Source organism: Dendropsophus ebraccatus, chromosome 4 (genome assembly GCF_027789765.1).
Source record: "Dendropsophus ebraccatus isolate aDenEbr1 chromosome 4, aDenEbr1.pat, whole genome shotgun sequence".
Taxonomy (NCBI): Eukaryota; Metazoa; Chordata; class Amphibia; order Anura; family Hylidae; genus Dendropsophus; species Dendropsophus ebraccatus.
In genome coordinates, this window is record NC_091457.1 from 12,229,916 (window position 1) to 12,241,410 (window position 11,495).

The window sequence follows — 11,495 nt, forward strand, 5'->3', positions numbered from 1 at the left end:
ATATCGGGGCTAGAAGAGTCGAAAAGTATGAATGATAGCTTCCTAGAGTCATGTGGATGATCTATCATGTGGTCCCTCTAGACCACCAGGGAGAGGGTACTTGGCTCAGTGCGGCACATAGAAGAGACACTAGCACAGTGGACCACACTGGATGGGTTTATGCTACCTAAGCAATGGCTTATGGTCACCAGGGAGCAGATGAATGTACACTGGGACACCAGGGCCACTAAGGGCTGTATACATGCTCGGCTATGACTGGATCACACTAGACCAGTCCAGGGTATAGCCACTATGGTTTATTGGCACCAAGGAGTAGCCACTAAAGGAGAAGTGGCCTTAAAACAGGGATGGGGAACCTTTGGCCCTCCAGCTGTTGCAAAACTACAATTCCCATCATGCCTGGACAGCCGAAGCGAAGCTTCGGCTGTCCAGGCATGATGGGAATTGTAGTTTTGCAACAGCTGGAGGGCCAAAGGTTTCCCATCCCTGCCTTAAAACCTTATGGACTGGTTAATACTTGTACACTAGGACACCAGGGCCACTAAATACTATGTTACATGGACCAATGCGGGTGGGTTTGTTTACCAGGAAGCTACGAATAAGTGCAATCTTTCTCTCTATGGAATACACCTATATGGCTCATAGCATGTCATAGAAGACACTAGCCCATCAGGACACATAGAGATAAATACATATAGATATGAGGACAAACATGCAAATTCTTCCTAAAACATATGCATCCCCCATGGTCATCACATGTATAACTACAGATACGGCTATTGTTGGGTTAAATTCTTCTATGTCATCAGATTTCCCGTCTTAAAGAGGTCTTCTAGGACTTTAAAGGGAAAGTCCGTCTATTTTTTTTTTTTTTCTTTCGAATCAGCTGGTACCAGAAAAGTTATACAGATTTGTAATTTCCTTCTAATTAAAAATCTCAAGTCTTCCAGTACTTATTAGCTGCTGCATGTCCTGCAGGAAGTGGTGTATTCTTCCTAGTCTGACACAATGCTCTCTGCTGCCACCTCTGTCCATGTCAGGAACTGTCCAGAGCAGCAGCAGCAAATCCCCATAGGAAACCTCTCCTGCTCTGGACAGTTCCTGACATGGACAGAGCACTGTGTCAAAAATACACCACTTCCTGCAGGACATACAGCAGCTGATAAGTACTGGAAGACTTGTGATATTAAAAAAAATAAATAAATTAATTTTTAAGGCCTCTACTTAAGGCATTGATATGGAATAAGACGAGATCAGCTGATTGTAGACGCCCTGGGGTGATGTTTACCAGGCACAGCTCCATACACATTGTCGCCCCTATGGGTTCTATATAGACCTGCAGGTCGCTCTGGTCCGGGCACATAAACAAGCAGCTGAGCCCCCGCTATAACACACAGTGTAATGTACGCGGCCGACCTTCTGGGTAAAAGCTTTTCATTAGCGATGATGGCGGCCGCTGTAATTACACGGAGTAGTCCCGGCCGCTGCCGCTGCTTTACTGCATTGTTTGTTTCATGGAGGAGGATTTTATTGACTCGCTGGGTAATTGGAGGCATTTTTCTCTTCTATGGGCCGTAATAGCGTTTGGCTCTCAGGGCCGAAGCGGATGGGAATTATTCCTTTAATTTTTGACATTAGATATAATGGAGGAAAGTTCCTCCTTGTTATTAGACCCTGTGAGGAGTCTGGTTTTCTCTTTTTCTTCAAGGGTTCAATGTCAAGTTTATACACAGACTCCCTGGGGGGCATGCAGTACCCTGGGGTGTAATAAGCTTCAGAATGCCCCCCCCCCACCATGAGGTTTAGTCTGTTCTTAATGGATAAACAATCATTATCCCCCATCTAACCCCCGTTCCCTAACATCTCTCCTCTCTTCCGGTCTCTTATTTTCTCCCCTTCACACATCTTTTGTGCTCTTCTCTTCCAGATACAGCGCCACCCCTGTCCTCAGGTTGTATGCAGTATTGCAGCTCGGTTCCATAGAAGTTAATGGAGACTAGATGTAATACCGCACACAACCTGAGGACAGGGGTGGTGCTGTTCATGGAAGAAAAGTAAGATGTTTTTCTAATTCTAGATCCCTTTTAATCTCTTCTCCTCTCTAGACTTTCCTCTCTTCTCTCCATATTTTTGCTCCCCACTCTCTTTCCTCTTCTTGTCTCTTCTTCTTCCCTCTGTCCCCTCCTTTCTATCTCTTTTCACCTCTCTTCTCTGCCGCTCTCTTTTGATCTCCCTTCTTTATTTCGGAGTTATCAAAGCTGATTTACTTTCTTCAATCTGTCTTCTTTTTCTCTTCTTCTTTTGTCTCTTTGATTTCTTTTCGATCCCTGTTCTTCTCTCTTGACTTTTCTTCTCTTTAGTCTCTTGTCCTCTGTCCAATCTCTCTCTAACCTATTTGTCCTCTCTTCTCTTCTTTTCTTGGCTCTCCCTTTCTTTGGTCTTTTTCCTAATATCAGGCTGTGTAATAAGACTCTTTCTTCTCTTTGATATATAATTTTCCTTTTCATTGTCTCCTTTGCTCTCTCTTCCCCTCACCTTTACCTCTCTTTTCCTTTCTCTCTTTCTTTCTTCTGTCTCTCTACACTCTCTACTTTTCTCTCTCTACTTCTTGTTCTCTCCTCTCCTCTCTTCAGTCTCTCTTCAATCCTTAATCATCTTTGCTCTCTCTCTTCCTCTTTGCTCTCTCTGCTACTCCTTGCTGTCTTCTACTCCTTCTCCAATTTGCTCTTGTCTCTCGATTTGCTCTCTTTCTCCTCTTTGCTGTCTCTTCTCCTCTTTGCTATTTCTTCGTCTTCTCCTCTTTGCTCTTTCTTCTTCTTCTCCTCTTTGCTCTCTCTTACTCTTCTCCTCTTTGCTCTCTCTTACTCTTCTCCTCTTTGCTCTCTCTTACTCTTCTCCTCTTTGCTCTCTCTTCCTCTTCTCCTCTTTGCTCTCTCTTCCTCTTCTCCTCTTTGCTCTCTCTTACTCTTCTCCTCTTTGCTCTCTCTTACTCTTCTCCTCTTTGCTCTCTCTTACTCTTCTCCTCTTTGCTCTCTCATCCTTTTTCTTCTCTTTGCTCTCTCTTCCTTTTTCTTCTCTTTGCTCTCTCTTCCTCTTCTCCTCTTTGCTCTCTCTTCTTCTTCTTCTTCTTCTTCTTCTTCTTCTTCTTCTTCTTCTCCTCTTTGCTCCCTCTTCCTCTTCTCCTCTTTGCTCTCTCTTCTTCCTCTCCTCTTTGCTCTCTCTTCCTCTTCTCCTCTTTGCTCTCTCTTCTTCTTCTCCTCTTTGCTCTCTCTACCTCTTCTCCTCCTCTTTGCTCCCTCTTCTTCTTCTCCTCTTTGGTCTCTCTTCTTCTCCTCTTTGCTCTTTCTTCTTCTCCTCCTCTTTGCTCTCTCTTCCTCTTCTCCTCTTTGCTCTCTCTTCCTCTTCTCCTCTTTGCTCTCTCTTCCTCTTCTCCTCTTTGCTCTCTCTTCCTCTTCTCCTCTTTGCTCTCTCTTCCTCTTCTCCTCTTTGCTCCCTCTTCTTCTCCTCTTTGGTCTCTCTTCTTCTCCTCTTTGCTCCCTCTTCTTCTTCTCCTCTTTGCTCTCTTCTTCCTCTTCTCCTCTTTGCTCTCTCTTCTTCCTCTTCTCCTCTTTGCTCTCTCTTCTTCCTCTTCTCCTCTTTGCTCTCTCTTCTTCCTCTTCTCCTCTTTGCTCTCTCTTCTTCCTCTTCTCCTCTTTGCTCTCTCTTCTTCCTCTTCTCCTCTTTGCTCTCTCTTCTTCCTCTTCTCCTCTTTGCTCTCTCTTCTTCCTCTTCTCCTCTTTGCTCTCTCTTCTTCCTCTTCTCCTCTTTGCTCTCTCTTCTTCCTCTTCTCCTCTTTGCTCTCTCTTCTTCCTCTTCTCCTCTTTGCTCTCTCTTCTTCCTCTTCTCCTCTTTGCTCTCTCTTCTTCCTCTTCTCCTCTTTGCTCTCTCTTCTTCCTCTTCTCCTCTTTGCTCTCTCTTCTTCCTCTTCTCCTCTTTGCTCTCTCTTACTCTTCTCCTCTTTGCTCTCTCTTACTCTTCTCCTCTTTGCTCTCTCATCCTTTTTCTTCTCTTTGCTCTCTCTTCCTTTTTCTCCTCTTTGCTCTCTCTTCTTCCTCTTCTCCTCTTTGCTCTCTCTTCTTCCTCTTCTCCTCTTTGCTCTCTCTTCTTCCTCTTCTCCTCTTTGCTCTCTCTTCTTCCTCTTCTCCTCTTTGCTCTCTCTTCTTCCTCTTCTCCTCTTTGCTCTCTCTTCTTCCTCTTCTCCTCTTTGCTCTCTCTTCTTCCTCTTCTCCTCTTTGCTCTCTCTTCTTCCTCTTCTCCTCTTTGCTCTCTCTTCTTCCTCTTCTCCTCTTTGCTCTCTCTTCTTCCTCTTCTCCTCTTTGCTCTCTCTTCTTCCTCTTCTCCTCTTTGCTCTCTCTTCTTCCTCTTCTCCTCTTTGCTCTCTCTTACTCTTCTCCTCTTTGCTCTCTCTTACTCTTCTCCTCTTTGCTCTCTCTTACTCTTCTCCTCTTTGCTCTCTCATCCTTTTTCTTCTCTTTGCTCTCTCTTCCTTTTTCTTCTCTTTGCTCTCTCTTCCTCTTCTCCTCTTTGCTCTCTCTTCTTCTTCTTCTTCTTCTTCTTCTTCTCCTCTTTGCTCCCTCTTCCTCTTCTCCTCTTTGCTCTCTCTTCTTCCTCTCCTCTTTGCTCTCTCTTCCTCTTCTCCTCTTTGCTCTCTCTTCTTCTTCTCCTCTTTGCTCTCTCTACCTCTTCTCCTCCTCTTTGCTCCCTCTTCTTCTTCTCCTCTTTGGTCTCTCTTCTTCTCCTCTTTGCTCTTTCTTCTTCTCCTCCTCTTTGCTCTCTCTTCTTCCTCTTCTCCTCTTTGCTCTCTCTTCTTCCTCTTCTCCTCTTTGCTCTCTCTTCTTCCTCTTCTCCTCTTTGCTCTCTCTTACTCTTCTCCTCTTTGCTCTCTCTTACTCTTCTCCTCTTTGCTCTCTCTTACTCTTCTCCTCTTTGCTCTCTCATCCTTTTTCTTCTCTTTGCTCTCTCTTCCTTTTTCTTCTCTTTGCTCTCTCTTCCTCTTCTCCTCTTTGCTCTCTCTTCTTCTTCTTCTTCTTCTTCTTCTTCTCCTCTTTGCTCCCTCTTCCTCTTCTCCTCTTTGCTCTCTCTTCTTCCTCTCCTCTTTGCTCTCTCTTCCTCTTCTCCTCTTTGCTCTCTCTTCTTCTTCTCCTCTTTGCTCTCTCTACCTCTTCTCCTCCTCTTTGCTCCCTCTTCTTCTTCTCCTCTTTGGTCTCTCTTCTTCTCCTCTTTGCTCTTTCTTCTTCTCCTCCTCTTTGCTCTCTCTTCCTCTTCTCCTCTTTGCTCTCTCTTCCTCTTCTCCTCTTTGCTCTCTCTTCCTCTTCTCCTCTTTGCTCTCTCTTCCTCTTCTCCTCTTTGCTCTCTCTTCTTCTCCTCTTTGGTCTCTCTTCTTCTCCTCTTTGCTCCCTCTTCTTCTTCTCCTCTTTGCTCTCTTCTTCCTCTTCTCCTCTTTGCTCTCTCTTCTTCCTCTTCTCCTCTTTGCTCTCTCTTCTTCCTCTTCTCCTCTTTGCTCTCTCTTCTTCCTCTTCTCCTCTTTGCTCTCTCTTCTTCCTCTTCTCCTCTTTGCTCTCTCTTCTTCCTCTTCTCCTCTTTGCTCTCTCTTCTTCCTCTTCTCCTCTTTGCTCTCTCTTCTTCCTCTTCTCCTCTTTGCTCTCTCTTCTTTCTCTTCTCCTCTAGTCATTCTTTCCTCCCCATATTCCCTATACTCACTGTCCTGCTGTCTTCCCCTGCTGCCGGTGTATCTGATAATTTTTCGCCTTTCCTGCGATCTGCCTCTGTAGGATTTCTATTCTATATGGTGCAGACCTTCTCTGTATCTCTAGTTATAATACTTTGCACAGTCCATTGACTTGGCATCTTTGTATCTCAGTACTGCAGCGGTCTCCAGGCCATCCAGGTACTTAGTGACGTCTGCAGCCATTGCTGTAACTGGCTGTACTTTATACAATAGGGAATACATTGTGCTTTGTACCTGCAGCACTCTTCCTGCTCTTGACCCTTCCTGGCTGATTGGAGTGTGGTGCAGGGAGAGGGGCATTAGTGGGGTCTGCGCCCTCTCCAGTTGGTTGAGTGGCATCTGTGGGAGTATGTGATTACCAGATATCTCAGCTGGGGTACAGCTCCACTCATGGTGATTGAAGTGGAGGATTTATCGGACTCGCTGACCTGCGTACAAGTACCAATCATCCGTACCTGCACAATCCGCTCCAGGTGCATTATACATGCAATTACACTGAAGAATAATTAAGAGCCGCTTATCCCCCTCCCTGCACCAGTCCTCCAGCCGTCCTCTTCTGTCAAGATGTTGACAATCCTATTCTACCATCCCTGAGTCATCTCTGAGACAGGGTATAGGGCACTATGTGCTTAAAACACTTAAAGGAACTGTCCAGGATTAGAAAACGTGGCTGTTTTTGTTTTTACAGAAATGGTGCCCCACCTGTTCACAGGTTGTGTGTGGTATTGCAGCTCAGTCCTAGTCATGTTAATGGAGCTGTGATGTAATACCAGACACAACCCATGGACAGCAATGGCGCTATTTCTAGAATAGAGTATATATATATATATATATATATATATATATATATATATATATTAGTTTTTTTAATTTTTTGGTTATGTAATGGGTCACATGGTAGCCCTATAATGTGTCCCCCATGATTATATTAACTTTTACTATATTACATATATAAACCCCACTAATCATTGACTTTTGTACTTGCAGGAGAGCTGACAAGATGGAGGGCGACAGTCTGAGCTGCATCAAATACCTCATGTTCATCTTCAACTTCTTCATCTTTGTGAGTATCTTACACATTTGTCATGTAACGTATACATATTACAGCTATAATACTGGACAGTGACTCAGAAATCTATAGGTGGTGTTATGTCTGGTACTGCGGGGGTGGAGCATCTCACAGGAATTCTGTTATGCTCCGCCCCAGAGGTTCTGCATTAGATTTAACAAAGATTATTGATTTGTACCTGGAGTATTTTGTTAAGGTAGATGTTATGGACCAGGTATTAAATGGTGCAGCATCTGTGGGGGCGGAGCATGACATTATAGTGGTGCAATCTGTCATGCTCCAACCCTGAGGACCTGACTTAGATTTATATAGCATAGCACCATCATATTCTGACTTCTCCCAATAAGACTGATATAGGACAAGCTGAATTATAGTATTTCCTTCTTTCTATCACTTTTCCCCCTCCAGCTTAGTGGTTCCTTTCTGCTCGGACTCGGGGTTTGGGTAATGGTTGACCCTACTGGTTTCCGGGAGATAATTGCTGCAAATCCCTTGATGTTTATGGGGGCCTATCTCCTCCTCGCTATGGGCGCCATGCTTTTCCTGCTCGGCTTCTTGGGCTGTTGTGGAGCAATCCGTGAAAACAAGTGCCTTCTGCTCTTTGTAAGTATATTTCTTCCACTTCTTACGATCTGCTGCTTCTCATATATATATATATATATATATATATATATATTTGTATGCGTTGCCACTATTATAATATTGTTGGGGGTTTTTTTTCCTTCTAGTTTTTCATGTTTATTTTGGTGATATTCCTGGCGGAGCTCTCGGCTGCTATTCTGGCCTTCCTCTTCAGGGAGAATGTAAGTATCTTCTCTATGTTTATTAAACAGTGTCTACACTCAGGTCTATAGGTTGTGTCTGGTATTGCAGATCAGCTCTATTAAAAAGAGATTTAATACCACACACAACCTGTGGCCAGGTGTGGCGCTGTTTTTGACAGAAAGCAACCATGTTTTTATAATCCTGTAGAATGATATTATTAGTATTGTTGTTTCTGTATACATAACACAGAGTGTTGTTATGTATATCTAATGGTAGTTCATGTCATGTTCTGTCCTACAGCTGACCAGGGACTTTTTCACCAAGGACCTAAAAAGACATTACCAGGGCAATAACAGCACCGACGTCTTTACATCCACCTGGAATTCTGTAATGATAACAGTGAGTATGATTAAACCTATAAATAAATAAATTAAAAAAAAATATATATAACTATAGTTTATTATGATGTACAGCTAGAAATGAGGGAACAGCGATGGGGTCTGACATTACCCCTCGGATCCTGGTAATATTCATAGACATACATATACCTGTTAACACAAAGATATTGTGTTCAGTGCCTGCTTTCCCTTGTATACACAGATAATGTACATCTAAAAATGAGGGGACAGCAATGGGGTCTGACATTATCCCTTGGATCCAGGGAGGGGATTTAAAAAGTAATTATTATTATTATTATTATGTAATATTCATAGACATAAATATGCCAGTTAACACACAGCTATTATATTCAGTGCCTGCACTACCTTGTATACATAGACACAGTACAGCTGGAAATGAGGGGACAGTGATTGAGTCTAAAATTACCCATTGGATCCAGGGAGGGGATTTACAATAATATTCATAGATACACAAAGCTTTTGTATTCCGTGCCTACACTCCCTTGTATACACAGATAACGTATAGCTTGAAATGAGGGGACAGCAATGGGATCTGACATTATCCCTCAGATCCAGGGAGGTGATTTACAGTAATACTCAGACATACATATACCTGTTTACATAAAGCTATTGTGTTCAGTGCTTGCACTCCTTTGTATACACAGAACAGCTCGAAATGAGGGAACAGCCATGGGGTCTGACATTACCCCCCAGAACCAGGGACAGTAACATACATGTTAGCTTCTTCCTCTCATTGCTGTTTTCCCTTACAGTTTGAATGCTGTGGAGTGAATGGACCAGAGGATTTCAATGGCGCTTTGCATTTCAAAACCCATATGATGAACAGTGTACCCGAGGCCTGCTGCGGAAAAAATGTCCTACTGAGAGATGGAGAAGTCATTGGCCGGACGGAATGCACAATGGGAAAAGAAGTGAACAGACAGGTAAAGAACAAAAACTAACTGTTCTCAGGGGTCATTCACAAGTCCTGGACTTCTCCCTTCTCCCCCCATAGTCTAAGAGAGCTGAACCTAGACCACCATAGAATGCTAGTAGTAAGGGGGAAAACCAACCTTAGGTTCAGTTTACATGAATTATTGGGGAAGTACAGGTCTCATGGGGGTATGATACAGATACTAACTTAAACCCGTCTTAAAGGGGTTATCCCGGGAGCAGAAAAGAGAACCCCTTTAATGAGGTGTAACACATAGGCAATATGGAAACTTGTTCATAAATGTTATAAAACCAAAAGTAACAATGTAATTTTTTTTCTAGGGGTGTTACTCAACAATACTCAACTCCTTGGAACCATATGTGTACATTGCAGGAGCATTAGCCATCGGTGTGTTAGCTGTAGAGGTAAGACACGTAAAGCGATGTGTATATGTAGCTTTTGCTGGTATTTCTAGTTGGGTCTCACTTTCATGGAAAGTACCAGTATTGCTCCTTAAAGGGGTACTCCAGCGGAAAAAAATCAACTGGTGCCAATGATTTGTACTTTACTTCTATTTAAAAAAATCTCCAGTCTTAAAGCACTCATCAGCTGCTGTATGTCCTGCAGGAAGTGATGTATTCTTTCCGATCTGACACAGTGCTCTCTGCTGCCACCTCTGTCCATGTCAGGAACTGTCCAGAGCAGTAGCAAAACCTCTCCTACTCTCCAGACTGAAAAGAATACACCACTTCCTGCATGGCAAACAGCAGCTGATAAGTACTGGAAGACTTGACATTTTTTAATAAAAGTAAATTACAAATATCTAGTTGATTTGAACTTTTTTTTTTTAATGAAATGTTTTGATCTGATCTTCATACCCCTCTAATATGAACAGGGGGAAAGCACCCAGCGAAGGACTTCTCTCTCCTTAAATTGGCGGGGGTCTCAGTATTCCGACACCAACGCTTGTCAAAATTTTTTTTTTTTTTTTTTTTTTTTTTAATAATAAATATTTTTTTTTTTTTTTTTTACAGCTCTTTGCAATGATATTTGCCATGTGCCTGTTCAGGGGCATCCAGTAGCCAGACCGCCGCTCAGGACCACTGTGTGCCAAATTGCGAGGGTCTCCAAACTCCCCCCAAAAAATCAAGAAAATCATCTTGTGTCAAAGCCTCCACCGACAGAGGGTCTTGCACTACCCCTGGGGCCCTCAACAGCAAAAAAAAGTGTTACTGAAACCAATGGACCCCCTTGCTGTACCAGCGTATTAACTCTATGAAGACCCCCCAGCTTGGGGGACACTGCACTGGAACTGAACAGCCTAGCAAGTATCGGCAGAGAATCCATTGATTAGTATGTCCTGTATATAAGAAACTGGTGGGAACACAGATGAGATGTTCTACCGCCCCCATGTGGAGGCTTTGTGTCATCACATGCGGCGACTGCAGGGTAGTAAAAGGCACTGTACTTTTCATGGTAGAGAACGGTAGAAGTTTATGATTCCTGTCCTGTGTCTTATAAACTTTGTTTGTAGATTTCCTTTAGGAGTGAATGATTGTAACGTAGCACAAATGCTGAACTGTTATTTAAAGATACATTGTTTGCTTCGGATCAAAAGGAGGTCCCGGACTTTAAGGTGTCGGAGAGCCCCTTTAAATGGAAAAATTATGTCCAATAGAAATCGAGCTCTAATGGGTCCAATTACATCTTAATGAGGTTGTTGTGACTCCACCCACTTCTTAAAGGGGGGGTCACCCCACAGGTGTAGATTTGCCCCCAAGCACATTTGTCTTGCTCAATGCACTTACTATTCCCCACCTCTGAACTATAATAACATGAATGCCCCCGGATTACTAACCACCTGACTCTCTATCGTTACCTGTATATACATGTATGTTCCTTGTAATATTCACATCCACTTCTGCTCTGTATTGTATCTGCTCCTTATACATAACTCTGCTGCGAGAAGACCTTGTGTGTTGTCGCCATCTGCTGGTAGATCTGCAGAACTGCACTGCAGGAGCCATAATTCAGCATCTGAACAGATAAAATCACTTAAAGGGAATCCAATATTTTTTGGAATATTTTAGAACCTCAGTAAAAAAAAAATTTTTTTGATGCAGCAATATTTTTGGCGTTATTTGTTTGGCCATCACTATCCAATAGCCCTAGTCCTGAATGGGCTTCATTATAGTGTCCTTTGTCAACTGGTTGTTCAACTCCCATTGATCACTAGCCATAGGGGGAGAAGCACACACTGGAGCTCTTCTCTCCCTGCCTTTTCCATCTTTGTGCAGGAGATGGGCTCCATAAACTTATAGTGAAGTGCTCAACCATGTGCTTCTCCTACCTCCTCCGAACACATAGATCCTGACCTGACAAATGCTTTTTTTAAATGACAGGGACACCTCTCTAATGCAGTTACCCCTAAAATTTAAGTAAGTCAATACGATAATACTGTGCCTTAAATCAGACCCCCAACTTTCAATCATTATGCTATAGATATTGGCGCCTATCCCAGCACTAACACAAATGAATTCCAGTTTATCTGCTAAGATTTAA

At 43.1% G+C, this 11,495-nt stretch overlaps 1 protein-coding gene across 1 annotated transcript in view; it reads left to right on the plus strand.

Annotated features, from left to right (window-relative positions):
* TSPAN18 (tetraspanin 18) overlaps window positions 1–11,254 on the plus strand; it is an 87,180-nt gene extending 75,926 nt beyond the window's left edge. The window contains exons 3-9 of the mRNA XM_069968085.1: window positions 6,755–6,830; window positions 7,245–7,439; window positions 7,565–7,639; window positions 7,902–8,000; window positions 8,773–8,943; window positions 9,275–9,358; window positions 9,968–11,254. Of these exons, the coding sequence (XP_069824186.1) occupies window positions 6,768–6,830; window positions 7,245–7,439; window positions 7,565–7,639; window positions 7,902–8,000; window positions 8,773–8,943; window positions 9,275–9,358; window positions 9,968–10,015 (735 nt within the window). The 5' untranslated portion in view covers window positions 6,755–6,767 and the 3' untranslated portion in view covers window positions 10,016–11,254. The remainder of the gene's footprint in view (window positions 1–6,754; window positions 6,831–7,244; window positions 7,440–7,564; window positions 7,640–7,901; window positions 8,001–8,772; window positions 8,944–9,274; window positions 9,359–9,967) is intronic.
* The last annotated feature ends 241 nt before the right edge of the window (window positions 11,255–11,495 follow it).